We start from the raw sequence: 19390 nt of genomic DNA, 5'->3' as shown, positions 1-19390 counted from the left end.
TCAATAAGGAATTATACAAAGCACCAAACATCGATAGCTGTTTCTTTCAACAAATGTAACTTTTCATCATACACACATAAAATATCTCTGGAAGGACACAAGAAATGAACATTATGGCTAATGGAGAGGGAAAGTAGATGCCCATAGGGCACTTTACATTTCAATTTTGAACCATGTAAAGATATACCTATTTAAAACTAAGAAAAAAATTTTCAGAGTGCCTGGGTGGCTCAGTGGGTTAAGCCTCTATCTTCAGCTCAGGTCATGATCTCAGGGTCCTGGGATCGAGCCCTCTCTGCTGAGCAGAGAGCTTGCCTTCCCCTCTCTCTGCCTGTCTCTCTGCCTACTTGTGATCTCTCTCTCTGTCAAATAAATAAATAAAATCTTAAAAAAAAAAAAAAAAACTAAGAAAAAAATTCAATTATAAAATTAAAAAAAAAAAAAAACAATTTAGCCAAAATAACAAGGAAATTAAGTATTGGTACAGAACCAACTTCTACTCAATATGGCAAAGACCCCATAACTGGCAACGCTCTGTACCTACCACACTTCCTTAGGTTGGTTTTATTTATTTCCTCTGACCCATTTCATCTAAAACAGATTCACTGTGAGCAAAAGAAAAAAACATGCTCTATCTTGTGCCTTTGGTATCCTGTCCCTTTTCCACCCCTTCTTCAAGGTGGTAAACATCTTTTTTTTTTTTTTTTTTTAAGATCTTATTTATTTACTTGACAGAGAGACAGTGAGAGAGGGAACATAAACAGGGGCAGTGGGAAAGGGAGAAGCAGACTCCCCACTGAGCAGGGAGCCCGATGTGGGGATCTATCCCAGGACCCTGAGATCATGATCTGAGCCAAAGGCAGATGGTTAACACCTGAGCCGCCCAGGTGCCCCAAGGTAGTAAACATCTTAAAGTAAAATGGCATTCTAAATTCCTTATCTCTCATTGAACATTGCCTGTGTATATTTGAAAGCCGAAGCTGTAAAAACAATCTTACACAAAGGACATTTTGAAAAGTTTTAAGGTATGTAAGATGAGAAGATGAACACAAGTTTATATTGTTACTTGAAATAAAGTTTGGCTGCAAGAAAAAAAAGAATGTATTTTTTTTAATTTTTAATTTTTTTATTTTTATAAACAAAAAGAATGTATTTATAATTGAATAATTCCAAAGATAACTGAGAGACTTATATTCTTGAGGAAATAGTTCATTTAAAACAAAAATCCATGTCAAAGAAACTCTTCCTACTTCTTTAACAGTATTTAAGTAGAATAAAATATTAATAGATGACTAAGAGGTAATGACTTAGCATTATAATGTCAGATTATTCTTTATTGGGGTAGCCTTACTAAGTCAATTATGTATTTTAGGGATTAATAACTTTTTTTTTAAAGTAGACTCCACACCTAGCATGGGGCCCAAACTCATGACCCTGAGATCAAGAGTCAAATGCTTGAAAAAAAAAAAAGAGTCAAATGCTTAACCAACTGAGCCACCCAGACACCCCAGGGATAAATAGCTTCTATCTATTAAGACAATCTATAAGATATTTTATGACAAGTTAAACTGCTAACTAGTAATTATAGTTAACACCCAAAATAATTTTTGATAATTAAAATGCATCTAATACATACAAATATTTTAAGAGGGAAAATAATTTATATAATACTTAACACCATTATTAGTAATGATGGTTTATAATCTTAAAAATTCATCTTCTTTAAGATCTCATAGCACTTTACACATTCTTGGACTAACAAAACATTCAAGATCATCTAATCTATCTAATACCTCGAAATAGGGAATTCACTTGTTCTTCAGAAATCACAAAATTAGACTTAAGCCAGGTAGTTAAAGATCATCTGGTCTAAATCCCTCACAAGAAAAGGAAAAGGACCTGCTTCCCCTTCTCTCTCTCTGCCTACCTCTCTGCCTATTTGTGATCTCTCTCTGTGTCAAATAAATAAATAAAATCTTAAAAAAAAAAAAAAAAGGAATACATAAGAAAAGGAAAAGGAAGAAGAAGAGGAGGTGAGGAAAAAAGAGAAGAGAAACAAAGAAGCCTGGAGAATTTAAGTGATTTGCCCAACCATACCCAGCAGAGCCAAAGTAAGTAAGTTCTACTTTCAAATGGCAATGCTGGCCTATAAAATGGTAAGGTGGGTCACTAAATCTTTCCATATGAACATAACTAGAATGTACTTACATTCCCTTAATATCTATGTTAATTGTTTATCATAGGAAGTACTCCTTGAGTGGGGAACTTACTGATCAGTTATACTACAATATACCTCTTTTAGAAACGAAAGGCCAAGAAGCTGAAGACTTATTTAACTGATTTCTATTATCACTCTTTCCCCCATTTCAAATTCAGTTTTGATGGCAAATACAGGTGAAGGAAAGTCTACAAATGACCATTATTTCTCCTATCCTAACAAATGTACCAAAGTTTTAATACCAAAATTAAAATGTCATGATGAAAAGATTAAGATTCCATAATCTTCACAAATGGAAAACATAAACACCAAGTCAAAACACCTCTGACGTGTTAGTCAACACAAAGTCAAAATTAAAAGCAAGCAAGAGAAAAATGCAGTTTTACAATCAAATCAAACTGCTGTATATAGTTAATGCAAATTCTCCACCTTGAACTTGAAAATTAATAGTAATAAGAAGACTGTGATAAAAGAAATCAAGCCATAAGTGCTTTAGCTAAAGCTAGCTGGCTACAGAGATGAGAACAAGTATGAAATACTAGAACTTTGCCTTCTGGTCTAAAGACCAGTAACTGGTGAAAACAGCCTAGAATAATAAAGAACACCAGAGCAGGTTCTAAAAGACTACAGTAGTTGGTCGATTTCAGTTATGAAATGGTGTTATTGGTAATTTCTGATCAAAGAGTTCAGTAACAAATGTGTGAAGATACAAATAACATGAAAATTCCTTTTCAGAGAAACAAGATTAAGCAGTTTCCAAAGGCAATTTTTAAAATGTATTTCTTTTAGATTTTAAGTAATGCTAATGCATTTTAATACAAATTTTCTTAAAATGGGTTTACTCATATACCTATAATCATTTTCAAAAACTAAAAATAAACCTGGGCTCAATAAACAAAGATGCTATGTAGACAAAGAAAACACATAAAGGAATAATCTTGATTTCAATATTCCCATTACTGTTGTAATAAGAGATGCAAACATCAGGAAGATATGAATTAGGTGATCTGCTCAAGGTTTTCTATTCATAGAGTAGTTAAATGATTCTGCATGCTAAACGGAGAATATTCAAATAATTCTGGAATTAATGGACAATTTTTCATTTAATTTTTTTACTTTCAAAAGGAACACTTTAAGTGGTCTATTTAAGGATACTAATCAAGCCCAAACGTTTTAAATAGATTATTCAAATTTATTCAATTATTAAAAAGTTAGACAAGCTATATATACCAATCTACAACCTCTAAATAAGATATTCAGTGTCGTTTTTACTAGAAATATCTATATATCATTTTATTTTAAAGTATTTTTAAAACTAGAAAAAGTGACATTTTAAAAAACTAAGTTTCAAATTAGAACATGCACATATTTTGAGGATCTACCTGAAAACGCTCAAGTATGCCATCAGTTCTAGCTGAGAATTTTTTAAAAGCAATCAATAAGAAAATTCTAGATTTCCCTTAAAACTAAGTCCTGAATTATACTTACTATACATTTAGAATGAAAGCCATAAAAGTTTTCAGTTTCATTTCAAGCAACAATACAAGAAAACCAAATTGTTGCATTAGAAGTTTTTTAAACCATAATTAATATCCTAACTGATTCTGGTACAAAATATTCTAAAGAATGAGAAACAATAGCTTTTAAGTTCCTTTTCACAAATTATTATACCAAAACCTTGAACTGTGGCCAGAGTTAGACTCTAAAATTTAATAAAGCATAGGGGTTGGTTCGGACTGTGTTCCAAGGTTGACTTGGAAATCCTTATTTAAAACTGAAGGTAAAAATAGTTTCCCCCAAAATGAAGGCTCTCGACTAGCCCATACACACAGAAAATTCATTTTACTTAAGCAACAAATATAGATATCAGAACACACCAGTGGGATGCCAGAGATAAAATGGGAGTAGAGAGTCTTCTATCTACAAAGGAAAGGAGGAAATTAGTATAGGCCAAAATAGATACGAGGAGATGGCAGAAAAGAATGGCGAACAAGAAAGATGCTATTGCCTGTAAGGTCCAGCTAGTAAAAATGATCAGTCATTTTTTCTCAGGATTTGGACTGATCCACCTGTTTAACTCACTTCTTATTTTTTATTATGTCTTGTTTCCCCCACTGGCTAACATAGTAAAGCCTGAAATCACAAAGTTTATTTGTAGGTTCTAAATACCGAGCTTACTATACTTTCCCATACTTGCCATATTTTTTATAAAGATCGAGTACTGCTTTTTTATTAACCAGGAAAAGAACTAATATTAAAATTGAAAAGCCTCTCCACAGATAGCAAAAGCATGGAACAAGCAATATATTTTTAAAGTTAAAATCAATATATGAGGTTATTCAAAAGAAAAGAAGCTATGCTCATGAAGGTATTAAATCTAACAGTATTTATACTGTGAAAAATGAAAGCAAGTCAAAAGTTCAATGAAAGGTGAATCAAGGTCTGTTAATGGAAGAGCTATAAATACAGAGACTATGTGGCAATATGTAGAACATACAGTGGAAAAAATAGAAAATAACTTTATTACACTATAGTTATAATTACAAATAAATATGAATGCGAAGGCAAGATCGTAAAATAGAATAAATGATTGTATTAGGATAATAATATTACCCTACTTAATTAAGATATATATTTATCAGAGCCACTTTTTTAGTCATACATTTGGAATGTAAAATAATATGATAAATTTAACTCTTTTTATCTGTTCATTTAACATAATTCTTCTGAGGAACTCTAATCATACTCTTTATGTAATTCCAGAAGACTACAAAATAAAACATTTAAATTAAAAATATTTCATAATAGATTTTTAACTCAAAATCAGTAAGGTTTTGCTATAAATTAGTTCTCTTAGATGAAATCAATAAGGTTTTGCTATATATTGGATTCTATTTAACAGACAGTTCCTCTTTCTACTACTTAATATTTTCAGAATAATTTTAAGCAAACATTAAGAAAATAACTTTACCAAAGAAAAATGGAGATAACCAGATAGAATTCAGAGGACTATTTAACTTTGTATATAGCATTTACGCTATATCTTATTTCTTTATTTTATATGATGAAATACTTCAATTCTTAATTTTTATGGATGACCCAAAGCAAGTCTAAAAAAGGAAAGAAGGCAGAAGGTTAAGATCCACTTAATGTGTCATTCTGCGTAATTTTCAAGCAAAAAAAGTATACCTCTCAGAAATTCTAACCGATGAGGTAGATCCTGATTGATGAGAATGAATCCTATTCTTATCATTATAATATTTAGAATCAGTAGAAATAATGATAAATAGCAAAACATACTGTACATTTATGTTAACCACAATCATTATTTTCCAACAATGTTTTCAGGTATCTGTGGGAGTATCTGTTACTTGAAATGGTTTAAAAGGCAATATTAAAAACTTTTTTTTCTAAATAACTTTAAACTATCAGACCTCCTCAACATTTATAGTTGTGCACGTCTTACAGATTTTTAAGAAATATAAAAGAAAATTCGGAGACAGACTCTAGAAAGCAATTTAAAGTACCCTCCAAAATAAAAATTAGTCAAAGCACACATTTCATCAAGAAGTATGAACCTTTAAAGTGAAAAACTATTTACAATTCCCCACAGTTGTAAAGATTATTACATATATGAAGCTGCCATCTAATTTGAAATTTTGAAAAGCCAAAATAGAAAACATTAATAGAAAACCAACAGAATGCTGTAATAATATCAGGAAGAAGACAGTTTTGTTTTCAAAAGTCAAACTAATTAAAGAAACAAAAGAAATCAAAGTGATTTGATAGGTTATTCTATTCTGTAAACATATCTTTGAAATTATATGTCTAAAAAGAGCAGTTTAAAAAGTTCAGGAATGTCAAATGGGACTGGCATTGAGTGGAAGAAACCAACAAATAGTTTTACCTAGGAAAGAAATATAATATAAATATAAAATAAAATATATTTGTATATAAATGCTATATACAAAGTTAAAATTTTTTTGGTTTAAAAACTAAGTACTTTCATATATATTTAATGAATGCAACAATTACAATAACTTTTTCAAAAGTTATTTTATGCAAAGTATGCAAATCACTGATCTCCTTTCCGAGTGTTTTCTAAATGTTAAAAATAAAAGAAAGAATATCAACATTCTGAAATAAATAAATGAATAAATAAATATGTCTTACTAAATCGGCCCCTGCTTGAAGCAAAACATCTGCAACATCCGTATGTCCATTTTCGCAAGCATAGGTTAAGGCTGTGTCTCCTGTTGCTGTCGTAGCATGAACATTAGCACCTGGCAAGCAAAAAAACCAAACATATACTTGTGAACTGTAAGATTGTATTAAACAGTCCAATTTTACAATCTGATGAAATTGATGAATTCAGTGAAATCTTTTTTTTTTAAGATTTTATTTATTTATTTGACAGGCAGAGATCACAAGTAGGCAGAGAGGCAGGCAGAGAGAGAGGAGGAAGCAGGCTCTCTGGTGAGCAGGGAGCCTGATGTGGGGCTCGATCCCAGAACCTAGGGATCATGACCCAAGCCGAAGGCAGAGGCTTTAACCCACTGAGCCATCCAGGCACCCCAAAATTGATGAATTCAAATATTAAAATACTACAGTATTTTAAGTATCCCATTTTTCTTTTATGCATTTAGGCACACAGAAAGAAACTGTACTAGATGTGTCTGAGTGGCTCAGTTGGTGAAACATCTGCCTTCAGCTCAGGTCATAACCCCAGGATAAAATCCCACATCAGGCTCCCTGCTCAGTACAGAGTCTGCTTCTCCCTCTGACCTTCCCCCATCTCATGTTCTCTCTCTCACTCTACCAAATAAATAGAATCTTTAAAAAAAAAAAAAAAAAAGAGGAACGATATCATATTATTTTATAGAGCCCAAACCGGGGGAGGGGGTGCGGGGGCTGCAAAACAAAAAATATCAAAAGAGTTCTCTGAAATCATATTGTGGTACTGCTGATTTGTATTTTTTTTTTTAAATTTAATTTTTTTTTCAGTGTGCTGATTTGTATTCTGACATAGTTCTATGGATATCTTAAAATCAAATGAGTAAACAAGTAATCTTTGGTGAAAAGTGAAATTTTCGGAACAACCGAGAGAAAACACAGAAGACTGTTGAAGTTAGGTGAAAACTCTATGGCTCTGAATTAGAGGTACTGACATAAACTCATGTTTTTTATCCATAAGAAAAATAATTCCTAACTCTGACAAACCAATAAGTGCTAGAGACAATGACACACCAAGCAGAAATAGTCTCTAGCTTACACTATGGTCTCTACATACTATTTTCTAACAAATGCAACAAGGGCTTAGAAAAATAATTGGTTTGGGGCAGAATGTGTGTAAGATGTGCCTGAAACACCTTGCCATATCAGAAACCAACAGAATTATGAGAGACTATAGTGAGGTCACATCAAAAGGACTTCGGAGCTAACCTTACTGACCAAAGATAATCAAATTTTCCCATCTTTCAATAGTTTTTGCTTCTAAAAGAATGAGAACTATGATGAAGTAAAAGCCATCACATATGCTTAAATTTGGAAGTTCAAATAATGTTCAAGTAAAAAACAAAACTTCATTAGTCACCAGTGAAGGATATTAGGGGATTACCTTATTGTTTTGTTAATTGGTAAATAAAAGGAAAAAAAAAAATCAAACTGCCATTCTCATAGGATTTATATCTAAGGGTAACCAAATAGCTGACGAAGGGTAGTTTCTCTTTATAGACACATTTCAGCTAATAAAGAAGGAAGGAATAACAGAATTGAGACTACTCCTAATGAATTAATAGATCTACTGATAATTTATGAATTAATGATCATTTGTGGCTAATAATATCACAAAAAGAAAGATAATCAGACGTTTATTACCTCCAGAAAGAAGTATACAAATAGTACCTATGAAGCAGTCTAGTAAAAAAAAAAACAAAAAAACCCACATCATACCCGAATTCAGATCAAGTCTCTAGATTTAACTACAACTTTATAGGAAATCCAAGAGACAGAAAAACAAGTAAAATAAAATCATGGAGATGCAACTGGCAAAATCCATACCAGTGGGAAGCCTAAAGAATAAACATTCCATTTCTTCAATCAAAGCTTGCAAGGAAATAGAAAAATGGAAGGGGAGCACAAAGACAAAAGAGACTTAAGAGACATTAACCAGGGCGCCTGGATGGCTCAGTGGGTTAAGCCGCTGCCTTTGGCTCGGGTCATGATCTCAGGGTCCTGGGATCGAGTCCCGCATCGGGCTCTCTGCTCAGCAGGGAGCCTGCTTCCTCCTCTCTTTCTCTCTGCCTACTTGTAATCTCTCTCTGTCAAATAAATAAATAAATAAAATCTTTAAAAGAAAAAAAAAAGAAATGTTAAAAAAAAAGACATTAACCAACAGCTGTTATATAAATCTTATTGAATCTTGATTTAAAAAATTCATTAAACACACATACATATTTGTAAGAAAAATATGAAAACTGCTTAGACATTTAATAATACTAAAAGATTACTATTTTAAAAATTGTAGGTAGGAAAATGATATTGTGGTTATTTTTTAAAGATTATCTTTCTGAGGGGCACCTGGGTGGCTCAGTGAGTTAAAGCCTCTGCCTTTGGCTCAGGTCATGATCCCAGGGTCTTGGGACACAGTCCCGCATGGGGCTCTCTCCTCAGCAGGGAGCCTGCTTCCTCCTCTCTCTCTGCCTGCCTCTCTGCCTACTTGTGATCTCTGTCAAATAAACAAATAAAATATTTTTTAAAAAAAGATTATCTTTCAGAGATACCTATTAAAACATTTATTGATTATTTAGAGAAATAAATTTATATTTTTAATAATTTATTTTTAAATTAAAAATTTGAATTTTAAATTTAAAAATGTTTCTATAAATATATATGGTGGCGGATGTTAACTAGACTTAAGTGTGGTGATCATTTCACAATTTATACAAATACCAAATCATTAGGTTATACACCTGAAACTCATGTTATCTATATCAATTACATCTCAGTAAAAAACAACTGTATAAAAATAAATGGGGGAAAGCACCTGGGCGGCTCAGTTGCTTAATTGTCTGCCTTCGGCTTAGGTTGTGTGATCCAGGGGTCTTGAGACTGAGTCCCGCATCAGGCTCCCTCCCTGCTCAGAGGGGAGTGTGCTTCTCCCTCTATCCCTTCCCCCTGTTCATGATCTCTCTCTCTCTCTCTCTTTCTCTCTCTCTCGGATAATAAATAAATCTTAAAAAAAAAAAAAAAGAAAAGAAATGGGGGATATGGAGGAATATAGATGAAATGAGATAGGTCAAGGCCCCTGGGTGGCTCAATCTTTAAGCGTCTGCCTTGGGCTCAAGTCATGATCCCATGGTCCTGGGATTGAGCCCTGTGGTGGACTCCCTGCTCCGTAGGATGCCTGCTTCTCCCTCTCCCACTCCCCCTGCATGTTTTTCCCTCTCTTACCATCTCATTCTGTCAAATAAATACACAAAATCTTAAAAAAAAAAAAAAAAGAAGAAGAAAAGAAATGATAATGGGTCATAAATTAAAAATTGGTAAAGATGGGGCACCTGGGTGGCTCAATGGGTTAAGCCTCTGCCTTCGGCTTGGGTCATGATCTCAGGGTCCTGGGATTGAGCCCCACATCAGGCTCTCTGCTCGGCAGGGAGCCTGCCTCCCCCTCTTTCTCTGCCTGCCTCTCTGCCTACTTGTGATCTCTCTCTATCTAAAAGAAAAAAAAAAATTGGTAAAGAAAGCTGGGTGATGGCTTCTTAGGGTTCATTATACTATTCTCTATGTTTGAAAATATGCCATAACAAAAAAGTTCTTGAAAATGATAGAGGCAATATATTAAAAAATTTTATTGTTTTGCTTTTTGTGTGTGTTTTGTTTTTACTGCTACACTCTAAGAAGAACTTCATGTAAATTAAGCACACTCTAAACTGGAAAAAAAATTTTTATAGATAGTGATCATATAAAAAAGTGATTCTCAATCCCCTGAGATAGTTCTGGAAACTTTGTACGTCAAATTAGCATAAGCAGCTAAACAAGATTCCACAGTGGTACAATAGGAAAAACGATGTCCAGAGCTCTAAGTATGAACATTAGCTCTGTCACTTATTAGCCTGGTTGCCTTAGGGTAACATGATTGTGTATTGTTTCCATATCTATAAGAATGTGTTTAATATTTCTAACTATATAGGGACCAGTGGCAATTAATAGAAATAACATAAAAGCTGAGCAGAATGTCTTGGTATTCAATAATTTCTTACTAAACATTAATGCCTTCTCTTAAAAGCCTCTTACAACAGCAAGACTTAACACAGAGGGATGTGGAAAGACTATGGAAGGTAATCACTGGTAGAGCACTCCTGAAGGGCACAAAGATAGTTGCTGAAAATGATGGAGGTACAATGACTGAATAATGCACACATTAACTACAGTGACTGCTAATATCTGAGTCAGGGGAGAGGTCAGCTTGTATGACTGGTCTATGCTTTTGTTCAAAAACTACATAATCATCTGCACTAACAATCCTAAGAAATTATTTCAATAACAATTCAAAGGAAAAACTGAATCTGGGCTATAATGAAATTAATGTTAACAATAAAAGCTTAAAAATATTGAACAAAGCCTTGCTAAATATTATATTTTCCTTAACATATTAATTTCTTCATATGTCAAGTTTTTTTTTTAAAGATTTTATTTATTTATTTGACAGAGAGAAATCACAAGTAAGCAGAGAGGCAGGCAGAGAGAGAGAGAGGAGGAAGCAGGCTCCCTGCTGAGCAGAGAGCCCGATGCGGGACTCGATCCCAGGACCCTGAGATCATGACCTGAGCCGAAGGCAGCGGCTTAACCCACTGAGCCACCCAGGCGCCCTCTTCATATGTCAAGTTTTAAACAATATGTCAGACACAGATAAAAAGAAAATTTTCATATTGTTTTCAATATACTTATAAAGGTGTATGTCTATCTGGATATTTTTTTCTAGTTTTCTAGTATTTTTTTTTAAGATTTTTATTTATTTATTTGTCAGAGAGAGAGAAAGAGCAGGAACACAAGCAGGGGAGCAGCAGGTGGAGGGAGCAGCAGGCAGAGGGAGAAGCAGGCTCCCTGCTGAGCAAGGAGCCAGATGCGGGACTTGATCCTAGGACCCTGGGATCATGACCTGAACCAAAGGCAGATGCTTAACTGACTGAGCCACCCAAGCATCCTCTGCTAATTCTTATTTTATGCTATAAAACTACAAATATTTTATGCAAAACTACTAATTTCTTCCTATTGCTTATCAATGCATAAAGCACAAATCATTTTAAAACTAAGTACTTCTGCCAAAAATTAAATTCCCACTTGTTCTTTTTTCTTTTTTTACTCTTAAGAAGACTTAAAAATGTCAAGAAATGAACAGGCTTGAAAGTATCAAACTATGACCTCTATAATGTCATCATCCCCACCTCCACTTACTAACACAGAGACTAAGAGGAACTAATTTCTGCCTTCCAGAAGCCACAAACTATTGAATGGAGAGAGAAGGTCAATGTGCAAGCTATGGTCATGAAGCAAACCTTAACAATAAGAAAATGTTTTAAGACATTTTTAGAGATGTAGGAGCCTAAGTAGAACAATCAAATTGTAGAGCTGGCTTTCAACTTCTGTAGATATGAAAAAGTTAAGGTTAATTGATAAAGTTATGAAAGCAATATAAAAATCCTTTTTCTAAAGGGCATTTTTAAATTCACATACCAGCAGCCAATAAATATTTAACCAACTCAAGGTGTCCCTCCTGTGAAGCCTCCATGAGAGGTGTGGAGCAGCCGAGTTCTAGATCAGCCCCTGCTTTAATCAAGAAGTCTGCAACTTCAGAAAACCCTCCACAGCAAGCCAAGGTCAGAGCAGTTTCTTGGGTTTCTTCCGTCTGGGCATTTATATTTGCTCCTAAGAGGAAAGCATAAAAATTGATAACACTAGCTGCAATACTTAGGATAAAAATATTGTTCTAAATTATGTTAATCATCTCTCCCTGCTTCTAGGATTCCTTCTAGGGTGCTGATAATTTATTTTACCATCAATGCAAAAAAGTATTTTAGTTGTAGTACACTTTGCTGATACTCAACACAAAACACCCAAAGGAAATTTATTTTTTAATTAAAGAAGTAAAACTACTTTACCTTGCGCTAAGAGTAGGGCCACCATCTCCTCATGTCCTTCCCGAGCAGCTTCCATCAAGGGAGTATATCCCTCATCATTAACTTCTTCTAGATTTGCCCCCCTTTCAATAAGCAGAGCTGCCAATTCAACATGTCCTCCACAGGCAGCTAGCGTTAACGGAGACTCGAATGAATCTGCGGGCATGTTCACTTGAGCACCACTATCCAAAAGCAAACGTGCTACCTCTACATGTCCATCCTGCAGATTTTTAGAAGGAAAACAAGAAGGAAGGAATTTTGTTGTTTTGAGATTTTTAAATTGGGAGAAAAGAAGAGATTGAGGAAAAATGAAAAGGAAGAAAGAAACAGAGATGTACCTTAGATACACATGTATTATCATGCCCATCTGAGAAACCTGAGGTGTCTTATCAAAACTCCATTAAGATTACTTTACCTTACCTTTGAGCAAACCCAAAATTTTCCACAAGAATCAGACTTGCAACATATATTAACAATTCCAAATAATTTCAAATTTTCACATTCTTTGAAGTTCAAAAAACTGTTAAATCCATACACAAGAGTACTTCAAAATAATTACTGTTTATACTACTGCCAAGTCAAATATAACTATACCCTCCAACCTAGGTGTCATAGGATACTGTATTAGAGCTATTTAAGAAACAAGGACTTGACAAAAAGTAACAACAAATTCTAAGAAGTCATTACCACTTGGGATTATGTCACCAAGGAAAACCCCTGCGGGCTGATAGTACCCTATATTTTTCCTCATCACTAGCTTGTTGCAATGAAAGAAAAAATTTTACAAACATATAAAAACAAGTATCTATTCTCTTGTAAATAATATTACCATGGGTCCATCTGTATAGACAGAAGGCAATTATTTTCTTTTTAAAGATTTTATTTATTTTTTTGACAGGGAGAAACACAGCGAGAGAGGGAACAAAAACACGGGGAGTGGGAGAGGGAGAAGAGGCTACCCGCGGAGCTCAGAGCCTGATGCAGGTTTTGATCCCAGGACCCCGGGACCATGACCTGAGAAGAAGGCAGACACTTAACAACTGAGCCACCCAGGTGCCCCAACAGTAAGGCAATTAATAAAATATTCTCATGGAGCGTAATTCATCCTATCCCTCTGCCGCCATAAATATTCCTCTTTTATTTGTTTGTTTGTTTTCTTTAGTGTCAAATTCTTTATTTTATTTATTTATTTGAGAGAGTGAGAGTGTGAGCAGGAAAGCACGAGAAGGGAAGCAGCAGAGGGAGAGGGAGAAGCAGACTCCCCACTGAGCAGAGAGCCTGTTGTGGGGCTCATTATCAGGACCTTGAGATCATGACCAGAACCCAAGGCAGCCACTTAGCCAACTGAGCCATCCAGGCACATCATTAGTTTCAAATTCTTCACTTCAAAATTTTATATATGCCTTAACTCTTGTTGCAGCATATAAAATCAAACGCTGTGTTGGTCTGTATTTCAAAAAGGACCAAAATACTGCTGAAAGGTAAAGACTGAATATAAAAATAAGGTTTTATAAGGTTGGTCAATCCTTTTATTAAATAATTAATTAAAGAAACCTTAATTAAATGTTAGATTTCAATATCCATCAAGAGTTTCATTATATTTGGGGCGCCCGGGTGGCTCAGTGTGTTAAAGCCTCTGCCTTCAGCTCGGGTCATGATCCCAGGGTCCTGGGATGGAGCCCCGCATCAGGCTCTCTGCTTAGCAAGGAGCCTGCTTCCTCCTCTCTCTCTGTCTGTCTACTTGTGATCTCTGTCTTTCAAATAAATAAATAAAATCTTAAAAAAAAAGTTTCATTATATTTAACTAAATGACTAGCCTAGCTTTAATCACTTTTGACATAATGTCAAAAACAAATGACTTGGTATTAAAACTTCAGTTTTACTAAATCTGAAATGAAATTCTAGCTTTCCTATTAAATACTAATACTTCAAATATATGTAAAATAAAGTATATTTTAACCAAATTGCTGTATTAAGTTATTTGATATTTGAAATACATTTCTAATTGAAAAGAAAATAGAATTTATAAGTATTCACAGATCAAAGAACTACTGCCATGCATAGCTCCTCTAGGCTCCCAATAGTTTTGTGTGAATTTACTTCAATTTCTTTACTGATTTTGCTTTTATATCTTGAGTACATACATTAAGGGAGAAATTATACCAAGCACTTTTTGCTTTAATAAAAAATTTTAATTTTGTCAAAGGAAAAAATAATGGAGTAAAAACAATATAATCTAATCTTAAAGGTCTAATACAATTATTAGACTTTTAAAAAATTCTAAGACTAGCCAGTAGCCAGTACTGGACTCACCCTCCTATAATAAAATATGGTAATTTTTGGGAAAAAGAGATAAAGCAACTGGAAGCACTAAATAGCAACCAATCTAAGGCTAAGCACCACAAAAAGGCAGCACATAAGATGAACCCTACATTCACTCCAGCTTTCTCTCTTTAGGCATCTTCCAAACCATGGTCTAAGGAAACCAAGGCTAAACAAAGAGTGAAGATTTCTTTCAACAAAGAAAACAAAGATCAGAATACAAAGCAGCCAAAACAGAATTGCAGGAGTATGAGCAGAAAAAGTATGGGCTGAGAAAACGAAAATACAGAGTAATCTCAAAATCTATATAAAATTATCTTCAGATACTTGGGGCACCAAAGATGCCACTCTGGGAGGCTAGCAGAGAATGGCTGCTGAAAGGCTGGAGACCTTGGGAGTTTAGACTCAGCCAGAATAGAAAGACCAATGGTGAATATCCATGCTTTCAAATGAGATGGTAGAGAGGATACCTAAGGAATATCCAAAGATCAAGGAGCAAGGAAGTAGTAGTATAAGAATAAGGAGTATAAGAAATTAAGCCTCAGTATGACCAATGATCCACTGGTAATTTAACTGCCTGCTAGAACAAAACATAATAGTTTTATAAGAACATGATAATCAAGATACTTGAAAAGGGATCATTCATAGCATATGGCTTACAACTAAAAATACCACATATTAAAAAGCAGGAACATGTGGTGACTGTCAAGATACACAATAACCAATAAAAGCAGACCTGGCAGAGGGGAAGCAGACCTAGAAATACATCAAACACAAGAGATAGAAAAAAGGTCTATTAATGATATATTAAAGAAAATAAAGGGGGAAAATGGAAAAATAAAAAAAAAATAAATTTCAACATAGAATCAGAATAAAAGAACATCATATCAATAATTATATTTAAATATAAATGGTCTAACCAAACCAATTAAAAAACAAAGACTGACAGAGTGGGTTGCAAAACATGACTTAAAAATATGCTCTCTGCAAAAAACTCACTTCAGTCTATATAGGCATATCAAACATATCAAAGATTGAAAGAAAGGATAAAAATACTTATCAGGAAAACAATCACTGGAAAACAAAAGTAGCTATATTAATATCAGGAACTATGTTAACAAAGGAGACCTCAGAACAAAGATTACCAAAGAGACACATCACATAATGATAAAAGGGTCAATCATGAAGACGACACAGCAATTCTAAAAATGTATAGGTACCAAGCAACAGAGATCCAGCATGTGAAAAAATGAGAAAAAAATGAAAAGCAACTAAAAGAACCACACAAATCCACAAGTACAGCTAAAGATTTTAACACAACTCTCTCAGTAATTGTTAGAAAAACTATACAGAGAATCAGAAATAATGTAGAAGAATTCTACCATCAATCAACAGGATCTAACTGACATTTATAGAACACTCTACCAAAACCAGCAGGATATACATTCTCCACAAATGCATAGGGAATATATGTTCACATCTTGAATATAAAACAAAATTAAAGAAATGAAATCACGTAGAATGTATTTTCTGACCACAATGGAACCAAACTAAATATCATTAACAGAAAGATCACAAGAAAATCTTCAAATGTTTAGGAACACACGTGAAAATAACCTATGGGTCAAAAAGGAAGTCTAAAGTGAAATTTAAAAAAATATATGGAACTGAATGAAAATGAAATATAACACATAAAAATATTTTTAAAAAATTTTATTTGAGAGAGAGAGAGAAAGTATGGGCAGGGGGAGGGGAAAGGGAGAGGGAAAAGAAACCCCCTCTTGAGCAGAAAGCCCAACATGTGGCTCAATCCCAGGACCCTGAGATCACAACCTGAGCCAAAAGCAGAGGCTTACCCAACTCAGCCACCCAGTCACCCCAACATAATAAAATTTCTAAGACACAACTAAAGTAGTACTGAGAGGGAAATTGATAGAACTAAGTGCATACAATTAGAAGAGAAAAAAATCAATAATCTAAGCTCACATTTCAAAAGCTTAGAAAAGGAAGTACAAAACACACCCAAAGGACGAGAAGGAAGGAAATTCTAAAGAACAGAGTGCGATTATAATACTCAGTGGTGAAAAACTAAAAGCTTTCCCCTAAAATCAGGAAGAAGTCAAGGATGCCCATTCTCACCACTTTTATTCAACATTAGTACTGGAAGTCCTAACCACAACAATCAAACAAGAGAAAGGAATAAAAGGCATCCAGATTGGTAAGGAAGAAGTAAAATCTTCACTATTTGCAGATGACATGACACTACTTATACAAAACCCTAAAGACGCCACCAAAAAACTACTAGAACTGATAAATGAATTTAGTAAGATTCTAGGATACAAAATCAATGTACAGAAATCCTCTGAATTTTTATACACTAATAATGAAGCAAGAGAAAGAGAAATTAAGAAAACAATCCTAGGGTACCAGGTGGCTCAGTTAAGTGTTTGCCTTCACCTCAGGTCTTGATCCCAGGGTCCTGGGATGGAGTTCTGCATCTGGTTCCCTGCTCAGTGGGGAGTCTGCTTCTCCTCTGTACCCCTCACCCCTGCTTGTGATATCTGTCTCATGCTCTCTCTCTCTTAAATAAATAAATAAATAAATAAAATCTTTTAAAAAGAAAAGCAAGCAACCCTACTTACAACTGCACCCAAAATAATAAAAAAAACCTAGGAACAAACTTACCAAGGAGGTGAAAAACCCATACTCAAAAAATAAAACATTGATTCACAGGGAAAAGAAAAAAGAAAAAAAAAAAACACTGATTAACAGTTCTCTGTTCACAGATGATATGTAGGAAACCCTAAAGACTACATACACAAAAAACTGTTAGAACTTATAAATGAATTCAGCAAAATAGCAGAATATAAAGTTAACACACGGAAATTAGTTGCATTTCAACACATAACAATGAACAATACGAAAAGTTATTAGAAAATTCCATTTACAAAAGCATCAAAAAAAATAAAATATTTAGGAATTCATCAAGGAAGTAAAATACTTATACAAGGAAAACTACAAAACACTACTAGAAGAAATTAAAGAAGATACACAAAAGTGGAAATACATTTCATTTTTATGGACTGGAAGCCTTAATAACATTAAGATGTCAATATTACCAAAAGCAATCTACAGATTCAATGCAATTCCCATAAAAAGCCCAATGGTGGTTTTTGCAGAATATAAAGACCCATCCTAAAATTCATATGGACTCTAAAGGGACCCCAAAAACCATCTTGAAAAAGAGAATAAAGCAGGAAGACTCACACTTCCTGATTCCAAAACATATACAAAGCCACAGTAATCACAGTATTTACTACTAGCATAAAGACAGACATAAACAAAAGGAATAGAAGAGAGATCTCAGAAATAAACCCTTCCATATATGGTCAGTGATTTTTTACCAGGATGTCAAGACCATTCAATAAGGAAATAACAGTCTTTTTAACAAATGATGCTGGGAAAACTGTTCATCCACCTGCAAAAAAATGAAGTTCGACCCTTACCTAAGACCATATACAAAAATTAACTTAAAAGGGCTCAAAAACCTAAAACTATAAAACTCTTGAAAGAAAACATAGGACAAAAGCTTCATGACATTGGATTTATCCATGATTTCTTAGATATGATACCAACGGCACAGGCAACAAAAGAAAAAAATAAATCGAATTTCATGAAATTAAAGTTTTATATATAAAAGGACACCTCCAACAGAGTAAAAAGGCAACCCATGGAATGTGAGAAAATATTTGGGTATATTTGTAAAGGGTACAAGAGATTCATATCCAAAATATATAAAGAACTCCTAAAACTCAAAAACAAAAACAACCAACCTGATTCAAGGGGCAAAGGATCTAAATAGACATTTCAACAAAGAAGATATATAAATGGCCAATAAGCACATGAAAAGATGCTCAACATCAATAATCATTAGGGAAATGCACATCAAAACTACAATGAGATACTACCTCACAACCGTTAGGATGGCTACTACCAAAAAGCCCCAGAAAATAACAAATGTTGGTGAGAATATACAGAAATTGGAACCCTTGTACATTGTGAAAATGGAAAAACGGAAAAACCACTGTGGAAGGACGGTATGAGCAATTCCTCAAAAAATTAAAAATAGAAATACCGTATAATCAAGCAATACCACTTCTGAGTATATACCTGAAAGAACTAAAAAGAGGGACTTGAACAGTAGGATTATTCACAAGAGCTAATGCAAGGAAGCAACCCAAGTGTCCAACAAAGGATGAGTGAATAAGCAAAAATGTATTATTTATATATACAATAAAATATTACACATCCTTAAAAATGTAAGGAAATTCTGACATATGCTACAACATGGATGAACCTTAAGAACACTATGTAAGTGAATTAAGGCAGTCAAAAAGACAAATCCTATATGATTCCTCTTCTTTTAATTAATTAATTAATTTTGTATTGCTCTTAAATGAGATAGAGTAGTCAAAATCATAGACAGAAAGTAGAATGGTGATTGCCAGGGGTTGGGGAGAACAGGGAATGGGAAGTTGTTATTTAATGGGTACAGGGTTTCCGTTTTATAAGATGAAATGAGAGACAGATGGTGATGACAGTTATATAACATTACAAATGTATTTAATACACTGAACTATACATGAAAAATGCGTAAGATGGCAAACTTTGT

General features: G+C 33.9%; 1 protein-coding gene across 12 annotated transcripts in view; it reads right to left on the bottom strand.

The window, feature by feature from the left end:
- ANKHD1 (ankyrin repeat and KH domain containing 1) overlaps positions 1–19390 on the bottom strand; it is a 130524-nt gene that overhangs the window by 67384 nt on the left and 43750 nt on the right. For 11 of the 12 annotated variants that reach the window (XM_059174780.1, XM_059174774.1, XM_059174778.1 and 8 more), the window contains exons 8-10: positions 12379–12616; positions 11954–12145; positions 6392–6501 (exon numbers count right to left, since the gene is read on the bottom strand). In XM_059174780.1, coding sequence (XP_059030763.1) covers positions 6392–6501; positions 11954–12145; positions 12379–12616 — 540 coding nt within the window. The remainder of the gene's footprint in view (positions 1–6391; positions 6502–11953; positions 12146–12378; positions 12617–19390) is intronic. The other variant, XM_059174785.1, reaches the window with a different exon arrangement.

This window comes from Mustela lutreola, chromosome 5 (assembly GCF_030435805.1).
Source record: "Mustela lutreola isolate mMusLut2 chromosome 5, mMusLut2.pri, whole genome shotgun sequence".
Taxonomy (NCBI): Eukaryota; Metazoa; Chordata; class Mammalia; order Carnivora; family Mustelidae; genus Mustela; species Mustela lutreola.
Note: the sequence above shows the minus strand (reverse complement) of the source record. Positions and strands in the feature narration are given on the sequence as shown.